The 25213-nt window shown below is 39.5% G+C and overlaps 1 protein-coding gene across 1 annotated transcript; it reads right to left on the bottom strand.

Moving 5' to 3' along the window:
- Nucleotides 1–91: 91 nt before the first annotated feature.
- On the bottom strand, nt 92–24922 carry SHISAL2B (shisa like 2B). The gene is made up of 3 exons (XM_065905129.1): nt 24728–24922; nt 20129–20286; nt 92–246 (listed from the first exon to the last, which is right to left on the bottom strand). Exons 1-3 carry the CDS (start codon nt 24916–24918, stop codon nt 110–112), a joined length of 486 nt encoding a protein of 161 aa, XP_065761201.1. The 5' UTR covers nt 24919–24922; the 3' UTR covers nt 92–109.
- Nucleotides 24923–25213: the final 291 nt, after the last annotated feature.

Raw genomic sequence — 25213 nt, 5'->3', positions numbered from 1 at the left:
GGCTTTGTGTGTGGCAAATTTTTGAAAAGTATTATTACAAACTGTATTTGAAGTGCACTCTTTATTTTTTTGCTCCATCTCTCCAGTGAGCTTTTACAACACAGTATTTTTAGCAATAAGCAGTGTTGATTTGTGTCGTATCCATTGTTTTTTCTTGAATTATATCATCAGCTTCATAGAACGTTTCATTTGTTGAATTTGATGTTGCATTTGAACGGGGGACTTTGCTTTTTCTATTTGAGTCGCCTGCAAATAAATACACAAAACAAAATGAAATAATTATTTGAAATTATGACATCAAATTTTAATTTAAAATTTGTCCTTAAAAAAAAAGTAAAATAAAATTTGTCCTTAAAAAAATAAACTTCTTAGAATATGGGAAATAAGATGTCCTCTAAGCACTGTGGATGAATAAGAATTGAATCATTGCAGAGTTGTTCCTGAGCACTTTTTCCTGAAGGTCAAATAAGGGAAATTTTCAATAACAAAAGTAAGGATTCTGTTTCCATGCTTACCTTTCTTTCTCTATACTTCCATGGAGGAAAGTACACTTTTAATCAGAAGGTAACAATTTCTGGGTTGCTTAGTAAAAGTGTCCCTGTGCATGAAGTGAACAAAGCTAAAGTCCGTCATAATTTACAACAATCTCAAGGTTTTGCTGTTGTAATGAGTTTAGATGTAACATTTAAAAAGCACATGTTTGTTCAACAATCCCATTAACTCAGTTTATGTAAATGAGTCCAGAATGCTCAAGGGTGGAGTAATATGGATCTTTGCTCATCAGAAGTTAGACTAACAAGCTCATAGTGAAGAAATGGATTATTATAATCAGTGGTAGAAAAATTAAATATGAAAACAATATGTATTTCAGCAATATATACAAATTTAATATATATTTTTAAAATTTACAAATATGTGAAAGCAGTGCAAGAAGTCACAGATGGTGCTCTTCACCAAACCCCTGTTGCTAGACCCACAGTCCACTTCACAAGCCACATTTATCTGACCCATCAGTGGCATGTTCTTTCCTTGGCTTCCTAGATGCCACCAATCCTCGACTCACTCCGGTGTCACCATTGCTCCTTCCTGGTATCTCTTGTTGGTTCCTTTTCCTCTTCCAGGCTGAGGAGGGCCTGTGGGCTCCAGCCATGGGTTCCTGTCGCTGTCTCACTCCCTTGTAAGTCTCAATTGCCCCGCAGTTTTTAACACTACCTCTGCTGATCATTCCCAGATACATATCTCTAACCCACACCTCTCCTGAACTCTAGACTCAACTGCCTAGTTACCATCTCCACTTGGATATCTAATAGACATCTTCAAGTTAGTCCAAAACTGATAATTGGATCATTCCCAGAAAAAAAAAAAAAAAAACTTCTTACAGTCTTCATCTTCTCGATTGCTGGCAACTCCATGTGTTTAGTTGCTCAGGACTAAAACCCCAGTCAGCCTTGCTCGTGTTCTCTCAGCCCCACCACCAATTCATCTGACATCCTGTTGACTACACTTTTAAAATAATATCCAGAATCAGACCACCTTCACTACTACCACTGTTCTATTTTGGGCACAGCACTCAGAGTAATCCTTTGAAACATAAAGCACATCCTCTACTCAGAACCCTTCATCTCACCCAAGTCTTTATAATGGCCTACATGTTCTCATACACACACACTAATATCCCTGACTTCATCTTTTTCTTTGTCCTCTGATTCACTCTCACTCTCACCTCTTTGATCAGACTTTCATGCATGTTCTAGCCACGAGAACTTTGCACTGGCTATTCACTCTGGCATGCTCTTGCCTGAGATTATCTGTATGGTAACTCTTAATTTTAAATCCTTGCTCAAAACTCACCTTTTCAATGGGACCTAAACACTGTATTTAAAATTACAACCTACATTCCCTCCATCCCATCCCCAATTCCTTCTGTTCTCTACTATTTTTCCCATAGTATTGATCTTCTAATATACTATAATTTACCTTTTTATTTTGTTTCTCATTTATTATCTGTCTCTTCCCTCTAAAATGTAAGTGCCACATGCCAGAGATCTCTTACTATTTTACTCACTGATGATGCAGGAAAATTGCCTTGCATGTAGCTAGTGTTGAATAAATTTGTTGAGTGAAATAATAAGATTGAAAGTGTGACATAGTAAAAAGTTTTAAAGTTGTAGATTGCACAAGACAAGGCTGAAAGTCAATTGGGAAGAAATGTTTAGAACAAATGATTCATGTCTACCATAACAGGGACTTACACATCCATATGTAAGACAGTAACAGCTCTTAGTTGGTAAAGAAATGGACAAAAGATATGCTGCATCTCCAATCTTACTAGTCAGAAAGACATGTAAATTCAAAACAATACCATTTTTCATGTCTCAGGAGCAAATTAAAAGTAATCTTTCTTGACTAAGAGTAAGTAATCTATACTTAGTATATTAGTAATCTATATTATTGTCACAAAAATTCAGAAGAAAAGTAATAAAACCATATATGGTAACCACTCAAGGCCCCACATTTTAAACTTAAGATACTTCTAATATTAGCCCAGAGAATGATGCTATGCATGTTTCAGGCCAGTGGGCAACATCTGCTAGCTGTAGTGAGACATCATTTTTCAAGACTTATAAATAATATTGCCCCTTTGAGTGTTGGTCTGTGAAATCAACCCGTAGTGGGGGATGTCCTGCTGGGCCCCAGGAAGCTGGGCTAATGGGACAGCCCAATGGGAATGTAAACTGGTACATTTATTTTTTAAGTCTAGAGTGTTCGTACCTTGTGATTTTAATGTGAAGTTCCCAAGGAATCCATGAGAGATGAGCTCTAAAATTTATATATAAAGATACTCACTGATTATTTTCAGTACCAAAAAATGTAAGTATCTTAACTATAGTAGTGAAGTATGATGCAGCCATTTAATTTGAAAAAGTGATTTCTAAGAAATTTTTAATTATATTGAATGTTCTGTTAATGTTATATTGAATAAACTGTTAAGTGAGAAAAGGTGCAAATACTATCAAGCAATACGATAATAGTTATTGCTCATATAGCATTTCCTCATAACAGCTTCTCCCTACTTAAAATCCTTTAGGATCAAATCTGAATTTCTTGTTTAGACTGAGGATCAGCCTTGCTTCCCTCTCCTGGCTCAGTTGGCCCCATTCCCTTCCTTGTACTTGGCATTTCAGACATACGAAAATACTGACTGACAGGCTCCCAGACTTGTCCTGCTCGCTTGCTGCCTCTGCCCCAAGCCTTTGCATGCTTCCAGCTGCCTGGTGTCCCTAACTCTCTTCTTTACTTGAATAACTCTTATTTAGCCTTTAAATTTTAGAAAGTCTGCTCCAAAACTACCTAAAGGGGAAGGGAGACTCACTAGTCAAGAGATTTCACTATTAGAAGTAGCTTTTCTCTACTGTTTGCCATCTAGTCTGTCTTCTTCTTTCTTTTTTTTTTTTTAAATTTTTAAATTTATTTATTTTTTAGTTGGAGGATAATTGCTTTACAGAATTTTGTTGTTTTCTGTCAAACCTGAACATGAATCAGTCCCAGGGATACATATATCCCCTCCCTTCTGAACCTCCCTCCCAATCCCACCCCTCTAGGGTGATACAGAGCCCCTGTCTGAGTTTCCTGAGACATATGGCAAATTCCTGTTGGTTATCTGTTTTAGGTATGGTAAGTTTCCATGTTAGTCTCCCCATACATCTCACCCTCTCCTCCCCTCTCCCCATGTCCATAAGTCTATTCTCTATGTCTGTTTCTCCACTGCTGCCCTGCCTGTCTTCTTATATGACTTTTTCACTTTCCTACTTTAGATAAGTCTGAGCCTCACCTTTAAGTGAGTTCACACTGCCTGGCTTTGCCCATTTACAAGTAATTACATAGACTACTCTCTGGAGTCAGTGAGGACATCCTCCACTGTGGGTTGTTAAGGGGCAGTGTTACTGATAAGTTTTGAAGGATAATGTCTCACTCCAGCTCTTCGATCTTACCCATATGCCTGAAACGCGCAGCATTTGCTGAGCTAACATTGAAGTATCGTAAGTTTAAAATGTGGGGCCTACAACAGATGGACTTTATTTCATTACTTCTGAACTCTTTGGTGTTAAGTAAATTAATGTTCTGTCTCTAAACATCCAATCATAATGTTTCGACTATATAATTTGATTTTGAAACAAAAAGTTAATTGTTGTAATCACATTTTCTAGCCTGGCAAGTAGCTCTTCGCCCAATCAGCCAAATTGTTTAAGATAAATGTAGTTGGGGAAGCTGGCATGACATTTTATGACCTGATAGATTCTTGACTATTATTTGCAAGGTAGACTTTAAAGGATATTTGAGATTCAAATGTAACTGCTAAAAACTTAAGGAATGGGATCTATATATCTCTCTCTTTCTCCAGGGTGTATGTATGTATGTCATATATATATATATATATACCCCATTACCTAAGTTTATATATATATGTGTGTGTGTGTGTTTATACATATATACATGTATATGTATATATATATGTATATATACACACACACTTGAAACTATTTGCCTTATATACATTTGGAAAATGAAATGTTTGTAGGTTTATTTTTATTGGTTTAGCATCATTTGTACTCTACAGTATCACAGCAGGTAAAAAGACCAAGGATTTAAAATATAAATTTTTTCCATATTACCTGGGAAGAATTTGCATCTGATATAAGCATTTCTTTTCTTTATGATTTTTGGCTGTGCTAGGTCTTCATTGCTAAGCAGGCTTTTCTTTAGCTGCGGAGAGTGGGCTACTCTCCAGGTGAGGTACATGGGCTTCTCACTGCAGTGGCCGCTCTCGTTGCAGAGCACGGGTTCTACGGAGTGCAGGCTTCAGCAGTTGCGGCACATGGACTCGGTGATCGTGGCTCCCAGGCTCTAGCACACAGGCTCAGTAGTTCTGACACATGGGCTTAGTTGCTGCATGGCATGTGGGATCCGCCCGGACCAGGGATCAAACCCATGTCTCCTGCATTGGCAGGCGGATTCTTTACCATTGAACCACCAGGGAAGCTCCTCTTTTCTTTTTTGTTGAAGTATGGTTGATTTAGATCATGTGAGTTTTAGGCATACAACATAGTGATTCAATATTTTTAAAGATTACACTCCATTTAAAGTTATTATAAATATCAGCTATATTCCCTATGCTATACAATATGCCCTTGTCACTTATTTATACATAATAGTTTGTGCCTGTTACTCCTATTCCCTCTCCAGCATATTTTTTTTTTCTTTTCCCTTTTTTTTTTTCTTCTTTCTTTTTTCTTTTCTCAGCCATGGATTTACATGTGTTCCCCATCCCGGTCCCCCCTCCCACCTCCCTCTCTACCTGATCCCTCTGGGTCTTCCCAGTGCACCAGGCCCGAGCACTTGTCTCATGCATCCAACCTGGGCTGGTGATCTGTTTCACCCTAGATAATATACATGTTTCGATGCTGTTCTCTCGAAATATCCCACCCTCACCTTCTTCCACAGAGTCCAAAAGTCTGTTCTGTACATCTGTGCCTCTTTTTCTGTTTTGCATATAGGGTTATTGTTATCATCTTCTTAAGTGGCAAAGAAAACAGCCATACTTGGGCGAGCAAAACTATACCCACTTGTAGTAAATCCTGACAATCTCAACTCACAGACTCCAGCATGGCTGGGTATCAGAGAGGTTTGGAAGTCCTAGGTTTATTCACCAGTTCTCACAAGTACTAGAGTCTCCAGGCTTTCCTCTTACGGCATCCTTAAGGCAATTTCCTCAAAAGGAAACTGTTCATATTCAACCATTTTTATCTGGGGTGAATTATGTGTGGGCACAGAGCAGACACTGTGAGGAAACAAAATGTATTAGTCATGGCTTGTTTGGCCAGATGCTTACTTACTCTCTAGTTGAGGAGATAAACATATCTATATACAGACAAATCACAGGGCAGTACCAGCAAGTGTAACTTGAATAGTACAGATTGCAAAGGCCACGGGAAAGATGGCTTTTGGCTGGGGTGGTCACCTTGTGTGTGTGCCAGAAATTAGCCTTGGCTCTGCACAAACAGGCTCCCATCTGAACCAGTGGGTCAGGGTGGGTGAGACTGAGGCGGAATTTGTGGGAAAGGGTTGCTCTGGGCAAGGAGAACAGCACAGGCAAGGGCAGGAGGGTGGAGACAGGCCCAGGTCTCTGTCTTCATCTGAGTAAGTCAGCTGATGTAGAAAGAGTGAGGGCACCTATCTATGGGACGTGGGGAACGGGGTTACAAGGCCACTTCAGAGGCTGCTTCCCATTTCTGCCAAAGGAGACTTGTTAGGGTTAATTACTGGGTGATAAATGGGGGGGGGGGGGGGGAATAAACATCTAAAATTTGAACCTTTTAGTCAAAGTCCTGAAAGTCTGAGGACTGTAATGTTGGTTAATTCAAATCCTTCATGTTTCCTAAGCTTTTTACACACTTAAATTCCTAATATTCTAGTGAGACATTCAAGACGGTTTTTCTACCTGGTCACATAAGAGGGTTTTTTGCTTTTTATGAGGATTAAACTCAGAAAGTTAATTCCTTAATTTGAGCTTCCCTCTAGGAATCCCTTAGTCTGGGGTTCTCCCTTAAGCCATCTCCAGAGCTGTCAGCTTGTTTCCATTATGTGTTTTTCTGGAAACAACTGAAAGAATTTATCTAAACTGCCTACTGCCCTCTGAGATTTAAAGGCTTGCAAAACACATTCCAGTGTTATAGATTTTCCTTCGTCTAGAACTTGTAAAACCCCCTGTTCCCCAGCCCTGGTTCATTGTGTCCTTGGCTACTGGATCCTTTTAACCAATGCAGGTACAAAGACCACTTCTTAGACTGGCTCCTTAAGGCTAGGCAGTTCCACTAGCCAAACTGATTTGCTACATAAGAAAATAAGAAAAGATTTGATATAAACACCATACTGACATCATTTGAAGCAAGAACTTTGATTAGCAAGTCAACACCCTGGTGTTGCCTCTCTTCCTGCAGCTTGTGTGGGTGTGTGTGTGCTAAGTCGCTTCAATTGTGTCTGACTCTGCAACTCTATGGACTGAAGCCTGCCAGTCTCCTCTGTCTATGGGATTTCACAGGCAAGAATACTGGAGTGGGTTGCCATTTCTTCCTCCAGGGGATCTTCCTGACCCAGGGATCAAACCTGCATCTTCTAAAAGTCAAAGGTGCTTTAAATGTATATCCCTCTGGTAAGTTAGAATAATTGGGCATTTTATGGAAAAAGCAACTGCAGTTAAGTGGGACTGTGCTTGTAGTGATATCAGAGTCCAGCTAACTGCATCCCTTTGGAATGATTTTAAAAGAGAGATGAGAAAAAACCTTATTTTTCCTAGTTTTCCTTTTCACCTTTTCGTAGTTGCCCTTTAATAAACAGAAGCTACCTTCTTAATCAACAAATAGATAAAACCAGCTGCCTCTTCTGTCACAAGGTTACAACATGGATTAAATTTTAAATAAGAAATCTGTAATACCATTGGGCTCTCAAGGGATTTGTTACACATAAAGGATTTTTCTTATTTAATTTCTTCTTTTCTTTACCTGAGTGCAGACTGCAAAGATCCAACATCCCTGTCCTCTCCTGGGTTGACACTAGTTGTCCTTTCTGCTGCTCATGTCCCATGTTAATTCTTTTCTTCAACATCCCGAAATCTCAACCTTCCTTTAATCCTACGCCTCTCAGCCCATCATTTAAATTAAAACTTTGGCCTTTGCCAAAATTTAAATTCACTTCATCAAGCAAATCAAATTCACCATTTAAATTCATCAAAATCTTTCCGCTTATCCTCATCACAAACTAGGCCAATTTTTTTTCTACAATAGTTAAATTTTACATTCATTTTCAGAACCATTCCTCAGAGGTCCATTTATCCTGAAACTTTTCTGTGAATTCTACTTTTGCCGGCCATTTCAAAATATCCAAAGAATGCTGGGCCCCACTGTAGGTCTTTATCTCTGGGCTATCTGGCAGGACTGTAATGAAGCTTTTCTGCCACTCTGTGACCTCCCAGGTTCTGCATTACCAATCTGCTGCCCTATAGCAGCCTCAGTGACAAATCAGCTGACATATTATTTAGTAGAAAGCTCTCCCACCCAACTCATCTTGCATTTTCTTCTAGTGGAAACAAGCAATCTTAAATTGCATCCTAAAGGTGTTTTTTATTTACGAGGGGACATTTTTCCCTTCAAATTTAATACATGCACAGAACCGCAAAACTGGATCTGAGGAAAATGGTGAAGTGAGCAAAATTTGCCTCATGACCCTGTGATCTATTGACCACTCCCTTCTTCAATATTCTCCCTTCCCCTGGAGGACACATATGTATCTCATGAAAATACAGTTAACAATTCATTGTGAAAAAAATCTTAGACTTGCTCCTACAACAGTGAATGAACTCAGTTCTCTCCGGAAATGTTTTTCCTACCCTATTTTTTGTACAATTGGACTTTTTTTTTCTTTTCTGCATTGTTGGATTCTTTCAACCACAGATGACTGGCATGGCTCACAAAAGAATTTAGCTGATATTTTAAACCTTTTAAATGAATTTTCAAAGTGAGAGATTGGCTTCTATTTTGCTAGTTGGTTCCAGTATCAGCCAGCATTGCCTAACCCTGCTCCCTGAGGAGGACCCACAACTGCTAAAAGTAGCAGTAGCTCTACTGAGCAATTTGATTTTCTACATTCTAGGAGCAAAAAGAGTTGCAGGAAATTCCAGATTCATTATTTTCAGTAGAAAGGTCCCTTCAGGAGACACAAGTGTCCTCTGCTGCCATTGAGTTCAAATTACCTCATCTTTTACTGAGGTCACAGTGAGTTCTTAAAATCTCTTTGAAACAATAGCATTTAAAAGTATTTTGGCATCATAATTTAGTAAGTGTTCTGAGCAGAATTTGGTTGAAGTGGTATTAAGGCTGCTAAGAAAAATAGCTTACAAAGTTACCTATAAATTTAGCACAACCCATCAAAATACCACTTGATTTTTAAAAACCTGACAGTGTAATTTTGAAAAATAATGGGAAAGAAGAGAAAGTCGTGCCTAATCAGAGTATTAAACAATTTAGCTACAATAATTTTTAAAGTATATTACTGGCTTGAGAATAAACAGACTGATAAGTTTAACAGAACAGAACATCTAAAAACAGATCCCAGTATATATAATAGTTTATGGCAAAGGTGACATTTAAATTGACAAGAGAAAAAGATAGATCTCCCAATGAATATTTGGACAATTGACTCATTATTTGTAAAATAAAAATAACGGCAAATCCCTACTTCACACTTTACACAAAAATTTAATTCCAGGATTATTAAAGAAATGTATTAGAAGAAAATATAGCTGAATATCTTTATATCTTAGAGTAAGGGAAGAACTTCCTCCTGGAGTAGGAAATGGCACCCCACTCCAGTATTCTTAGATGGAGAATCCCCATGGACAGAGGAGCCTGGCAGGCTGCAGCCCATGGGGTCGCAAGAGTCGGACACGACTGAGCCGCTAGGCACACAAGAACTTCCTGAGTGTGAAACTAAAGGGAGACGACTTCCCTGGTGGTGCACTGGATGAGTCTGCCTGCCAATTCAGGAGACACGGGTTCTGTCCCTGGTCCGAGAAGATCCGACATGCCACAGAGCAACCAAGCCAATGGGCCACAACTACTGAGCCCGCATGCTGCAACTATTGAAGCCCACTAACCTAGAGTCTGCTCCACAAGAGAAGCACTGCAGTGAGAAGCCTGTGCACTGCGGCAGAGAGTAGCCCCCGCTCGCTGCAACTAGAGAAAGCCTACCAGCAACCAAAAATATATTAATTATTTAATTTTAAAAAAAAGAAACTAAAGAGAGAAATCATAAAAGGAGAAACATACAGTTGAAAAATTGTCACATATAAAGTTAAAAAGGCAACAACTATGAAAAATACTTACATTATATGTAAAAAAAAATTTAGTTACTGTATGGGAAGTTCCTATAAAGCAAAGAAAAATGAACACCCCCTTAGAAAAATGTGTATAAGAATATGAGCAACAATATACCACAAAAAAATGACAAATGAACATTAAAATTTCTGCCTTCACTCCTAATTAGATCAGCTTAAAAACACTATATGGTTTCCTTCAGTGAAATTAGTAAGATGTATATCTTTTGAAATAAAAATACTCGTGAAACAGTGCTTCTCTGGAGGACAGCTAGCAACTTGTATCCAAAGCCTTTTATTTGTACCAAATCTTTGTTCAGCAATTCCATTCCTAGGGATTTATGCTAGGAAAATACTTCAGTGTTCAATGCATATGTATATTATTAGTAGAAAAAAAAATGGAAGCTAGTTCCAAGTCAATAATTTAATAAAGTGTGATATACTCAGACTTTGGTTTCTAAACACCATTCCCAAATAAAATGAATCAGACTTCTTGGAGAAATAGCAGACTTCAGGGCTGGCACAGGAAAAAGGAAAAGTACAGGAGGCTTGAGAACCTTTTGTGACATAAAAAAAAATGTTCAAAAAATGATGTACATATTTCAAAAGGACATAGGACCCAATTTAAAGGGGCTCCCACAAGCCGAATCTGAGATAAATTATGAATTGAAAGAAACAATGATAGTAATAGAGTATTTTAGAATAAAGATCTGAGTCCATACTGATATTAATAAATTAATAGATAAATAGGTGGAAAAGGGAAAGCTCTTCCTTGTAGTAGAATAACAACTAATAAACAGAAGAAATGATGAGGCTAGAAAATCACTATTTTATAGCTATCATAATAATAATTTGGAAATTATCTTGTATTTTGAATGAAAACGTTTAGTCAAGAACCATGTGTGATAGTTGAAGGAGAAACAGGATGTTCTCATACCTCCCAACAAATTACTTGGTAATGGCAAAAAGTTTCAAAGACAAAAAAATGATTAAGGAAATATGATAACTAATTATAAGATGTAACTCTGGACTAGATCCTAGATAAGAAAATAATAGTTACTTAAGGATATTGGCAAAATTTGAATATGAACTACAGATTAGATAATATTACTATATAACTGTTACATTTCCTGACTTTGATAAATATATTGTGATTATATAAGAAAAAAATTCTTGTTCCTAAAAAACACATACTGAAATATTTATTGTTAAATAGCATGATATCTGCAAATTATTTTCAAATGGTTCAGAAAATATACATCAAAAGAAAGTCAATTTTGAAGGAAATGAGGCAAAGTATTAACAATTAGTAAAGCTGAGAAAAGGTATACTACCTTTTCTATACTTCTTGCAACTTTTCTGGAAGTGTGAACTATGTCAAAATAAAAGAATAAAAATGCATAGCACTCCATCAGAGTAATAAAATGGAATCATTAAAAGTGGTGTTTATTGGCAAACACTGATGTCAGTATTGTTCAGTGGAAAAAAACCCATGTTATAGGATTCATTTTTCCCCATTTTGTTATACATACATGTATCTATAGATACATAGGAAAAAAATCTGTGAAGGATATTCACCACTGTTAATATCTGTTACCTCTGTGCGATGCAATCATGGATGAAGTTACTAGTTTTTCTATATTTTTTAATTTTCCTAATAAGAAAGTGCATTAAGAGAAAGTTTTTTTTTTTTTTTTTTTCCTGGGCACGTAAGGATGCCTTCTACAAAGAAATATAGCAAACCATTTTGAGCTGGTCCAAATCCTACTTTGCTCACAGGCAGAACAAATAATTGCATATGTGATTGTCAAATTTGCTTTGCTTTCTCAGTTTTCTAGATATAATTTCTGTTTCTCTCCTAGACAACCTGTGCCTTACTGCTGATTTGTGTACCTTTTCCATTTATATTGCCTGCCTTTGCAAAAGAGACCATCAAATAATAGGTAATTGGAGTTGTCTATTATTCCTATACAACAATATTATTTTATTTGTGTCAAGCAGCTCTACTCTCTGCTCTTCTCATTTTCATCAAAAACTCTGCTTCTAAGGACCCTCTCCTTGATTCTCCAGCACACTCCACGACCCTAGAGTGTCAATGGATACTCAGAGCCACAAGATGAATATATTTTATCTTCCAAGAGCATCAATTTTACTCAGAAGTGGAAAGGATATGATGTTATTAGTAGATAAAACAAGTCATTATATTTGCAATCAAATTAAAAATTACCATATTTTAAAAAGTATAATGGGCATCTTCAAATAATTTAAAGCTCATAAAGCAAGCCTTTCCAAGGAAACCTTGGAATTTTGGCAGTACCATTCCTTTCTTATCTACCTTTAAGGATTCTCCAATGGAAAAATTTGAGAAACAAGAATCTAAAACAATCATCCCTTTAATTACTCCCCTGTTAGCCATTAATTCTTCCATAATTTATGCCCTAATCCCAGGAGTGTCTCCTCAGAAAGATGTCCTTCACACAGTCATCCTTTGCCCAGAACTCTTTGTCCTATACAGTATAATTTACAAACCATGGTATTCTTTTAAACATTAGCATTTGATAGAGGTATAACTCAAAACACAAAAGTTAGAAAGAAAGAAAATGATTATGGGACACAATTTAAAGCCCAATCAATTGCTTAGCAATAGTACTTCTGTACTAAGTGAGCCTGTAGGTCGCCAAATTAAACTCTACATGTAGTCAGTACCAGAGACCTGCTATTTTCAGGATCAATTCAAAATGTATAAAGCCTTCAATTGTATACATTAAAAATAATGAACCCCAAGAGAATAAAGATATCTGAATGAAAAATCTTGGCAAAATAGTCCAAGATTAGACTATTTTAGACTTGGACTATTGTTAAAAAACAAAATTCAGCTGAGTGAATATGAAAACCTAGTTGACTTTATCCAACAATTCATGGATTGGGAGCATCCCACCTAGCAAGTAGAAGGGGGCTCTGAGATGATGCAGGCAATGAAGGATTTTATAGGAAGGGGGGATAGGATAAGGAAATCATAAACAAAAGAAAATATTTTTTTTCTGGTAAAATCACCCTGTCCTGCAGTTTACCTCACTAGTATTGATCACGAAATTCCAGACCAATAGGTTTAAAATTTCTCTCCTGGGAGAGACTGAATCTGCAGTTAGATATAGAGTTTTGGTTTGCTGCTGCGCTTAGCACAAGGGACTCCATTTGGGGCCTGTTTCTTCTGTAATGCTACAGCCATTTATAGAAACAAAAAAAGTTCCATGCCTTAAGTCAGCTTTAGTATATGCACAAAAACATGTTTCCCTTTAGGCCATTCAAACTGCCAAACATCTCAATTCTATAAATTAAAATAATAGGAGGTTATATAAGAAATGCAAAAAAGCAAAATGGCTATCTGAGGAGGCCTTACAAATATCTGTGAAAAGAAGAGAAGTGAAAAGCAAAGGAGAAAAGGAAAGATATTCCCATCTGAATGCAGAGTTCCAAAGAATAGCAAGGAGAGATAAGAAAGCCTTCCTCAGTGATCAATGCAAAGAAATAGAGGAAAACAACAGAATGGGAAAGACTAGAGATCTCTTCAAGAAAATTAGAGATACCACAGGAACATTTCATGCAAAGATGGGTTCAATAAAGGACAGAAATGGTATGGACCTAACAGAAGCAGAAGATAATAAGAAGAGGTGGCAAGAATACACAGAAAAGCTACACGAAAAAGATCTTCATGATCCAGATAATCACGATGGTGTGATCACTCACCTAGAGCCAGACATCCTGGAATGCAAAGTCAAGTGGGCCTTAGGAAGCATCACTATGAACAAAGCTAGTGGAGGTGATGGAATTCCAGTTGAGCTATTTCAAATCCTGACAGATGATGCTGTGAAAGTGCTGCACTCAATATGCCAGCAAATTTGGAAAACTCAGCAGTGGCCACAGGACTGGAAAAGGTCAGTTTTCATTCCAATCCCAAAGAAAGTCAATGCCAAAGAATGCTCAAACTACTGCACAATTGCACTCATCTCACATGCTAGTAATGTTCAAAATTCTCCAAGCCAGGCTTCAGCAATACATGAACTGTGAACTTCCAGATGTTCAAGCTGGTTTTAGAAAAGGCAGAGGAACCAGAGATCAAATTGCCAATATCCGCTGGATCATTGAAAAAGCAAGAGAGTTCCAGAAAAACATCTATTTCTGCTTTATTGACTATACCAAAGCCTTTGACAGTGTGGATCACAATAAACTGTGGGAAATTCTGAAAGAGATGGAACTACCAGACCACCTGACCTGCCTCTTGAGAAACCTATATACAGGTCAGGAAGCAACAGTTAGAACTGCACATGGAACAACAGACTGATTCCAAATAGGAAAAGGAGTATGTCAAGGCTGTATATTGTCACCCTGCTTATTTAACTTATATGCAGAGTACATCATGAGAAACGCTGGGCTGGAAGAAGCACAAGCTGGAATCAAGATTGCTGAGAGAAATATCAATAACCTCAGATATGCAGATGACACCACCCTTAGGGCAGAAAGTGAAGAGGAACTAAAAAGCCTCTTGATGAAAGTGAAAGAGGAGAGTGAAAAAGTTGGCTTACAGCTCAACATTCAGAAAACTAAGATCATGGCATCTGGTCCCATCACTTCATGGCAAATAGATGGGGAAACAGTGGAAACAGTGGCTGACTTTATTTTTCTGGGCTCCAAAATCACTGCAGATGGTGATTGTAGCCATGAAATTAAAAGACACTTACTCCTTGGAAGGAAACTTATGACCAACCTAGATAGCATATTAAAAAGCACAGACGTTACTTTGCCAACAAAGGTCCATCTAGTCAAGGTTATGGTTTTTCCAGTGGTCATGTATGGATGTGAGAGTTGGACTGTGAAGAAAACTGAGCACCAAAGAATTGATGCTTTTGAGCTGTGGTGTTGGAGAAGACTCTTGAGAGTCCCTTGGACTGCAAGGAGATCCAACCAGTCCATCCTAAAGGAGACCAGTCCTGGGTGTTCATTGGAAGGACTGATGCTGAAGCTGAAACTCCAATACTTTGGCCACCTCATGCGAAGAGTTGACTCATTGGAAAAGACCCTGATGCTGGGAGGGATTGGGGACAGGAGGAGAAGGGGACGACAGAGGATGAGATGGCTGGATGGCATCACCAACTGGATGGACATGAGTTTGAGTAAACTCCGGGAGTTGGTGATGGACAGGGAGGCCTGGTGTGCTGCAATTCATGGGGTCGCAAAGCGTCAGACACAATTGAGCGACTGAGCTGAACTGAACTGATATGTGGAATCTAAAAAGAAATGATACAAATGAACTTACAAAAGAGAAAGAGACTCCCAGACTTAGAGAACAAACTTATGGTTGCCAACAGTGGGGAGCGGGGAAGGATGTGAGGAAAGGTCAGGGAGTTTGGGATTAACATGTACACACTGCAATATTTAAAATGGATAACCAACAAGGACCTACTCTATAGCAAAGGGAACTCTGCCCAGTGTTATGTAACAGCCTGGATGTGAGGGGAGTTTGGGGGAGAACGGATACATGTATATGTATGGCTGAGTCCCTTTGCCGTTCACCTGAAACTATCCCAACATTGTTAGTCAATCAGCTTGGTTGCACTATGCTTAGTCCCGTCTGACTCTTTGCAACTCCATGGACTATAGACCATCAGGCTCCTCTGTCCATGAAGATTCTCCAGGCAAGAATACTAGAGTGGGTTGCCATGCCCTCCTCCAGGGGATCTTCCGAACCCAAGGATCAAACCCAGGTCTCCCGCACTGCAGGTGAGTTCTTTAGCAGCTGAGCCACCAGGGAAGCCCAAGAATACGGGCATGGGTAGCCTATCCTTTCTCCAGGGGATCTGCCCGACCCAGGAATCAAACTGGGGTCTCCTGCACTGCAGGCGGATCTTTACCAGCTGAGCTACCAGGAAAGCCCAATCATCTATACCCCAACACAAAATTTAAATGTTTAAAAAAATTAAAATAATGGGAGGTTGAGTCTTAAGAACAGATGGTTTTGAAAGGAGTGGTAGGGACTTCCCTGGTGGTCTAGTGGTTAAGACTCAACACTTCCAGTGCAGGGGGCATGGGTTCAATCCCTGGTTGGGGAACTAAGATCCCACATGCTGCCTGGCCAAAACTTATTTTTAAAAAATAAAAATTTTTTTTAAAAAAGAAAGGAGTGGTAACTGGTGAAATCAATTTTTCTCTGAGGTAGTTTTACTTGCTTGATTATTATACAAATATAATATTATGTTCCTAACCTTTAAAGGCATTCCTTAAATGGAATAAAGTCTTGTTTTCTCATGCTGGAACACTGGCATCTATCCCTGGGTGGGAGAATCATTGGAATGAAGCATGCATATTTAACAATAGGTACAGCAGTGGTTTTTAATTATAACTTTGAAGAGTTACTCTCAAATATAAATTGCTTTCCCTTCCTATTCCAGTAACATTTGAATTACCTATTTTGTTTTCGGCTCTCCACTATGTCTTACTTGGTTAATATCAACCAATGGGCCCCAAATCATCTAATTTAAAAGCAGCAGAAGGCAGTGGTTGTAAAAAATTTGCCTTACCAAGAGTAATCACTCAGGAAAAGTGTATTGAATTAATTTGCTGACTTGATAAACTGTTTTTCAGAGGGGCGGAGTGGGGATAGTTCATTTGCAAGCAAGTAGCCTCAACTTACTATGTAAGAAGTACATCAATGGGTCTCCTTAGCTGAAGAGCCATAAGACTGCAAGAAGGATCAACAAGCCAACTAATTCTGTTGCTGGGCTCTCAGAGCCAGCATGAATAAAATTTTGGAGTACTCCCTGAGATAGATCAGGAAAAAACAATCAATTTTTATTTAGCACAATGTATTGTATAGAAGAGGCTCTCAGTGAATGTTTGATGACTGTAATGGTGACAATAAACATGCTCCTTTGATCGCCTACAGCAGATGTGCAGTGCTACTTCATTAGTTCATTTGTTAAGTGTTCTGGGCGCCGTGTGCTCAGTAAACACGTGTTAAGTGTTCTGGGCACCCTGTGCTCTGTAAACACGTGTTAAGTGTTCTGGGCGCAGTATGCTCAGTCACTCTGTCATGTCCAATTCTTTGTGACCCCATGGGCTGTAGCCCGCTAGGCTCCTCTGTCCATGGAATTTTTTAGGCACCAATACTGAAGTGGATTGCCATTTCCTTCTCTAGGGGATCTTCCCCACGCAGGGATCAAACCAGTGTCTCCTGTGTCTTCTGCATTGGCAGATGGATTCTTTACCATGGTGCCACCTGGGAAAGCCCATTCTAGGCACTAGGGACTCATAGTGAGCAAGCAAGACAAAATTCTTACTTTCCTGGAAGTTTCTAATTGGAATAGAGAAAAACTGGACAATAGATAAGTAAAATACATAGTAAATTAGTGGTGAGTGCTTAGGAGAAAAATAAAGCAGGAAGGGGGCATGACATGTTGAAGGTAAAGATGCAGATTTAGTGATGGGGAAAGGTGACTTAGTAAAGATTTAAAGAAAGTGAAAGTGAGGGAAAAACATTCCAGAGTACAGAGATGGCATGCGCAAAGGCCCTGAGGCAGGATTTTCAAGGAACAGCAAAGATGCCAACGTGGCTGGACATAAGATGCAAGAAATAAAGGTGGAAAGGGCAAACCCCCATACTTCACAGTTAGGGCTCCATACATATAGGGCTCCATTTCCATCTATTGAAAGATGGGAAGCAATTAGGATTTCTACCAGAGTAGTGATGTAACCTGACTAAGGCTCCCTCTGGTTTCTCTGTGGAGAATAGACAGTAGGAGAGAAAGATCAGGGCAGGAAGAGGAGCAATTTGTTTTGAAATGCAGAGTCTGAAATCTCTGGTTTTAACAAGCTCCCTAGGTGATTCTTGCACACAATAAAATGTAAGGACTATAAAATGTCTAAGTAATTGAGACAAAAATTGATTTTACTATTTGATTATTTGATAATCACTAGTCCACTGCTTCATGTTGCCTGTGAAGAAACGGAGTCTAAGCCATTGGATTAAATTCAGCTAACAACCTGTCAATTTGGCCATGTAATCTCTAAACAGTGCTTCAGAAAAACTCCAAACGGATCTTGGCTACTTGCTTTGTGGCACAGGGCACCCTTTGAGATCCCTACAGAGAAGAAAACTAGAGCTAATGCAGTCATGCAGCGCTGGTGTATTTGAGAAGGTCGAGGAGTATGTACTCCATAAACATAAGTTTCTGGATTCAGCTAAAGTGGGACATACGGGAAGGAAATTTCTAAATTATTGTGAAGAGAGCTTTTTACTTTCTTTTCAAATAAAAGTTAGTAAGCACCTGTGTCATTTTCTAAATATATATGTAATACATATAGTCTAAATTTTTTCTAAATATATTCAATATGTATATCAAAATAAAATTCATGATCACCACTTTTAATGATCATTCCTTTTTAAAATGGAATACCAGAGATGGGAATACCAGACCACCTTACCTGCCTCCTGAGAGAGCTGTATGCAGGTCAAGAAGCAACAGTTAGAACCAGACATGGAACAACAGACTGGTTCCAAATTGGGAAAGGAGTATGTCAAGGCTGTATATTGTCACCCTGCTTATTTAACTGATATGCAAAGTACATCATGCAAAATGCCGGGCTGGATGAAGTGCAAGCTGGAATCAAGATTGCCAGGAGAAATATCAATAACCTCAGATATGCAGATGACACCACCTTTATGGCAGAAAAAGGAAGAACTAAAGAACCTCTTGATGAAAGTGAAAGAGGAGAGTGAAAAAGCTGGCTTAAAACTCAACATTCAAAAAACTAAGATCATGACATCCAGTCCCATCACTTCATGGCAAATAGATGGGGAAAAAATGGAAATAGTGACAGACTATTTTTTGGGGCTCCAGAATCACTGCAGATGGTGACTTCAGCCATGAAATTAAAAGACGCTTGCTCCTTGGAAGAAAAGCTATGACCAACCTAGACAACACATTAAAAAGCAGAGACACTACTTTGCCAACAAAGGTCCGTTTCCAGTAGTCATGTATGGATGTGAGAGTTGGACCATAAAGAAAGCTGAGCACTGAAAAATTGATGCTTTTGAACTGTGTTGTTCGAGAAGACTCTTGAGAGTCCTTTGGGCTGCAAGGAGATCCAACCAGTCTATCCTAAAGGAAATCAGTTCATTGGAAGGACTGATGCTGAAGCTGAAGCTCCAATACTTTGGCCACCTGATGAACCTACTCATTTGAAAAGACCCTTATGCTGGGAAAGATTGAAGGCAGGAGAAGAAGGGGTTGACAGAGGATGAGATGGTTGGATGGCGTCACTGAGTCCATGGACATGAGTTTGAGCAAGCTCCGAGAGTTGGTGATGGACAGGGAGGCCTGGCATGCTGCAATCTATGGGGTCACAAAGAGTCGGACACAACTGAGCAACTGAACTGACTGAACTGACTTTTGAAAGACACCAATAGACATTTGTATTCACAAAAATTTTACAAGTTCTTTCTGATTGTTTCATAATAATAATGATTAGCATGTATTGCACTTTATAATTAAGATAAAATGAGACTCAATTCCAAAAACCTTATGTTTTAACATTTCTAATTTATGGTTGCACTACATACACAAATATACACACACATACACATACCCATAGTGCTTAACTAGTTTGTGATCTATTCAAGAACAAAGACTGTCTTTTATTTATTTTTTAATTTCTTTTATATGTCTCTGAATTCTGCACATGGTGGGCACACAGGTAATGACTAACTGACCACTGACCAATCAGTTTAGAGCAATGCAACCTGAGGATCAACTATCAGATATTTTGTTCCTCTGTTTATTTAACTTCTTTGGCTCCATCAAAAAACAAAATTTAAAAATTTCAAGAGGATACAACCTTTATAATTGAGGGACACCTAAATAAATTAAAGTGAATTTATTAGATCAATGTATTATTTTTCATGAGAACATTTACATCCTGCCACTATTTTTTCCTTGAGCACAATCTTTCCTTGAGCACAAACCACCACAATCTTGAGGTGTTTCATCATTAAGACCTAATTCAACATAAATTTTTATAAAGACACATAATAAACTGAATTTTCAAAAAGCATTCATTTTTAAGTGTATAGTCTGTCACCCAGGCATAGGTTATTACTTTGAACAGAGCACAGGTAATTGGTTGCAAATAATGGCTACTGATTACCTTCTTGAGTGGAAACAGCCTCTAGGTGTTGAAGTTTAAGGCCAGTGTCTAATCTTTGAGGCTTTGTATACAGAAATAAGTAGCAAAGAACACAGACGCTGATGACAAAGGCAAGTAAAACAAGGGCAGCAATTCCCAATCCGATCAGGGCACCAATGCTGAGGAAAACAGAAAAAACATGGTGACTGTCACACAAACTGGTTTGCACATAAACTAAAGATTTAAATATTGTTAGTTCTTGTTTCAGTCATCCATAACCAAAGTATATTTTACTATAAACAGCATATGATTGAGATCTACAGCTCACCTTTTTCTACCATCAAATTCTTACTGTACTTCTCTATACATTTGTATGTTAATATTACTATAGAATACCACGTGAATTCATATTACAGGTAAAAGGTCACACAATTCTCTAGGGATGGTTCAAGAACATCTCAATCCAATAAACCTCTATTATTAATGTATGTTAGGGGAAAGATGAGGTTCACTAATAAAAGATGAATAGAAAAACATCTGTATGTGTTTAGTAGCTCAGTCATATCTGACTGTGACCCCATGAACGGTAGCCTTCCAGACTCCTCTGTCCATGGAATTTGCCAGGCAAGAATACTGGAGTGGGTAGCCATTCCCTTCTTCAGGGGATCTTCCTGACCCAGAGATTTCCTGTTCTGCAGCTGGATTTTTTACCATCTGAGCCACCAGGGATCTACCTCTGCAAAAATCCTGAAACAAATACTTGCCAGAAGTGTAGAACTTTTATTTTGGAGATGTATATGGGACTTATCATGTATTAATATACAAAACCATAACTATTACAAGAGAGAAGAAGAAAGTTTAATTAAAGGAAAGTAATATTTATGAAATTTATATAAAGTTCATGTTCAATCTTAAGTTTTCCTTTCTAAAAGAACATAACACCAATGACTTCTAACATTAAGGAAGAAAGCTTTGTACTTTTCTCTAAAAATGCATTTCACATCTGATATTTGCTCAGCACTCACTTTATAATCATTCCTCCTGATACAGTTATGTATAAGGCTAATCATTTGAGAAATAACATAGTTTTCACAAACCTATGAACTTAATGTTTTCAAATGGTAAAAGAAGCTTGGAAAAAAAGAAAGTTATCTTGAAAGACTAATATATAAACACATGTACTTTCATGAGCCCTATGTGTGTGGGGGTGTGTAAAGACATAAAATTACATTTTAACTGCTCAAGAGCAGATACTTCTGTTGACTTTCCCATAGTGATCTGCACACTTAAAAGTGTTTAATAGAGTATTTAACTTGTAGTTAATGTTTCATAAATGGAAGTAAATGATAAGTGACTGATGATTGATCCGTTTGTAATCACTGAAAAGTAACAGTCATTGGACTAGTCATTGAAAAGTAATGATCTTTTTCTTCATTATCTTTCTGGCTTCCTTTCAGCTTCTGCTATTTCCCAGTGATTAGGGCGCTAACAAATTTGACTTGTTCCAAAAGGGAGGGAAGGGAGAATTTGACCAGGGATACTAGGTATGTCCCTGCTTTGAGAGGAAGAACAGAATTGAAAGCGAAGGGCTAAATTCATCCCACTATGCTTGATGTTAGAGGATAAAGTCTCTTTGCCATTTAGAGGTTGTTTGCCTTCTGAGCCAAAGACATGGAGTCAGATTTAAAAAGATTTCTGTACTTGTCTATTGCTAATCAGCCCAGTTCCCTTAACCCTGCACACAAGTGTAGGCTAGGTTATTTTATGGTTAGAGTCAGTATAGAAAATGAAGTCGCTCAGTTGTGTCCGACTCTTTACGACCACATGGACTGTAGCCTACCAGGCTTCTCCGTCCATGGGATTTTCCAGGCAAGAGTACTGGAGTGGGTTGCCATTTCCTTCTCCAGGTGATCTTCCTAACCCAGGGATTGAACCCAGGTCTTCCACACTGCAGGCAGATGCTTTACTGTCTGAGTCACCAATGAGAGGGAGAGTCAGTATATAGTTACACATTTAAATTGGAATTTGCCCTCACTTGGTGCCCTCTCTTTCAAGGGGTAGATTCCCTGCTTCTGGCAACTACTCTTTCATGCTTGTTTGCACCAAAGTTGACTTTTGTAAATTCTATGTGTCAGGAAGGGCTAGGACGCTACACAGACATATGGGAACATAAGTCACTTAATTAATTATTTGCTTCACAAGGCAGCTAGGGGGCAAGACATCTGGCAAGATTTCTGAAACGAGAACCCGGTTATTAAAAACATCTTCAAAGTGAAAAAGTGATTGTCAATTAAGAGTAAAATCATCAACTTAACTGAATTCAAGGACATTGTATGGGCTTTACATGTATTGATACACAATTTAAAAACCAGATCACATGACTTGAAGGAAAAATAAAAACAGCATGGCACTTCTTTCTATTATAAAAAGATATTCTTCATAATCATAACAAACTGTTTCAGTGTCATAGTTCTACTTTCTAGAAATGCTGCTTTATGCATGCAAAACTCCAGATAAAGATGCAGCTCTGTGAATCTCCTAAAATATTCATTTCAATAAATAACTTACTGAACTCGAGTGTAGCCTTGTGCAACATGTGTTATCTTCCTAGGTCCTGAAGAAAGTTTCCAAAGGGAACCCTTAGATGTTAGGGATTTATTTATAAGAGGAGAAGGGATGCGAGTGGGGCAGAGAAAAGGGAGAATTATCTTTCCTTCCCAAGCACCACAGGGCAGTTTGCTTTTCAATCCCTGAGAAAAGGTCTGTAGCTGCCATCACATTAATGAATTCTCCGACTCGACAACTTCATTTACCTGGAGGTACCACACCTGAACCTCTCTGCAGCAGTTACAGAATCTCAGAACAGATGCTAGTGACATTGGGGAAATTTTTCACAGTTGGACTGTTTTAAATTAGGGGAGAGAGCAAAGAATATGAGGGAACTGAAGCTCTAAATGTTTACCTCCCCATTGTGTTCTCAGAGGTTAATAACTAAAGAAGAACCCCAGGATTACATTGCCAACTGATACCATCAGTTGAAATGATTTTTATATTTCCCAGCAACTGAGCTGCATTGTCAGTGCTGAATGAAGACTCCAGCAAGCTATTCATTCTTTTGTTCCCTCATAAACCTTTGCAAGGTATTCTATCTTCTGCTGCTTGTCACTCTTGAACTATTCAGGGATCTGAAAATCCCAGGCACTTTTCCAGTTGAGTCTGACTTAAGAGTTGACAGCCTCTTCTCAGAGGTGCTGCCACCCTATTAACACCTCCAAGGACTCAGAGCTGGGTTACTATGTCACTTTCCAAAAGGCCAGATAATATCCCAGTGCAGTACAGATTTCTTCCACAAGTAGTAAGGATAAGCTGTCATTATTTTCTGAGATATTGCCTATTACGGCACAACCCTACTTTGTAGTTGAACTTGGTAAGTAGGTATTCCTTTTGAGATTTTTTAGAAGCTTGCAATGCATTTAAAAAAAATGACTTTACTGCTCTAAGGAGCAACATTTAAAGTCATTTGCTGTGGTCTTGGCATGTGTGCCAAGTTCTGGACCATGCTAGGACATTGAGAGAAAAAGTACTCTTCCTCGTCCTTAGCAGAGTCAGCCTCTTTCTCTCTCCCAGACATTAGCTAATTTGTCAGAAACAATTTCTGGTGGTGTGGCAGTTCTTTCCTATAACCTCAGCACCATATTCCTTCTCCGGGCACAATGTAAGAATGAAGGTCTAAGTTTTCAGTCTTTTGGAGTGGAGGGGAGGGAAGCACTTCATAATGAAAGTATCTGTGTGAATACCAACTGAATAAATTAATATTTAATTATTATAAAATTCCCATCATGGGAAAGAGAGGCCAGAAAGACACCACCGTTGAAAGTCCCTTCATTTTCTAGCAATGGCCAAAGAGCTCAGATGTTGAGAAAAGCGGGTGTCCTGCAAAGGTTCTTCGGTGTGTAATCATAGCAACTGAAACTCTTCCTCTCCGTGGATCTCCGGTTGTGTTTGGAATTAGTGTGAGATCAACGGAAAGGGCAAATCATAAAGCCCTGTCGCCTGTGCGCGCCCAAATACACACTCACACACCTTTTTTTTTTTTTTTTTAAGGATACAGCAAATTCCTTCTCAGCCACAAAGAGGCTTAAAATACTCAGATCCGTGGTTAACGTCTTAAAATGAATCTCAAAAGAGCCCCTTTCCATTCAAATGCACCAAATACTCGAATCAAAAAGAGAACGAAAACCTCCTCAAGTTACCTGTGAGTAACTCTGCCCGGCCGAGCCGCGGGCTTGGGACGGGTCCCCGGGCGAGGAGGGAGGGGAGCAGAGCAGTCCGCTCGGTTGCGCCCTGGGCGAGTCGCCTGCGCTCCTCCCGCGCGTGCCTTGCCCTGGTCCCCGCGCGGTTTCACAACTCTAGAACCACTGCGCGACCTTCACCCGGACGACGGTGGCCACCAACGGGTTCTCGGCAGGGCCCTCACCCGCCCTTGGGGGCTCCTATCCCCCCCACACCCCGCGGAGGGATCCGAGCGTGTGGCGAGGACGCGGGCGCCCTCCCTCCTCCCGGCGGGGCCCGCCTGGTAGCCTCCCAGACCCCCGGCCGCCAGCCCCCGGCCCTGCCCACCTGAGGCTCCACATGTAGCTGTGCTTGTAGGGGAAGTAGCTGCCCGGCTCGCTGCAGCAGTACTTGAGGTCGGCGAAGCCGCAGCAGTAGAGGAGGGTGGCCCCCTCGCCGCGCCGGGGGCAGTGGAAGGGCTCCACGAAGCTGTGGTTGAGGCTGTAGTAGCCGGAGCACACCCGACTGGCCTCGCTCATCGCGGGCGGCTGCGGGCCAGGGGTTCACGAAGCCCCCGATCTGCCCTGGCTGCACACGTCCCACCCCGCCCGGCCCGCAGACCCCTCGGGCCGGGCTCCCCTCCTGCGATCCGGAGCTGACTGCCTGGGCGGTCAGCCGTCGCGCGCCTCTTCGGCTCGCTCGCCACCCCCTGTCCACATGGTGTCTGGTCGCTTTACTGGCGCTTTTCCCTCTCGCTATTGAGCGGCTCTCTTATCTGCCGATCTCCGGCCCTGTACATTTTCTCCGTCTCCCTTCGTCTGCCTGCTCACTTAT

This window comes from Muntiacus reevesi, chromosome 14, assembly GCF_963930625.1.
Source record: "Muntiacus reevesi chromosome 14, mMunRee1.1, whole genome shotgun sequence".
Classification (NCBI taxonomy): Eukaryota; Metazoa; Chordata; class Mammalia; order Artiodactyla; family Cervidae; genus Muntiacus; species Muntiacus reevesi.
The sequence above is the reverse complement of the archived record's forward strand: the minus strand, read 5'-3'. Positions and strand labels throughout refer to the sequence as shown.

Coding starts and splice junctions, on each gene's coding strand:
- SHISAL2B (XM_065905129.1), bottom strand. CDS start 24,918: ATGAGCGAGGCCAGTCGGGTGTGCTCCGGCTACTACAGCCTCAACCAC. Junction 20,287..24,727: donor AGCTACATGTGGAGCCTCAG/GTGGGCAGGGCC, acceptor TGTTTTCCTCAG/CATTGGTGCCCTGATCGGAT. Junction 247..20,128: donor GGCTGTTTCCACTCAAGAAG/GTAATCAGTAGC, acceptor ATTTATTTGCAG/GCGACTCAAATAGAAAAAGC.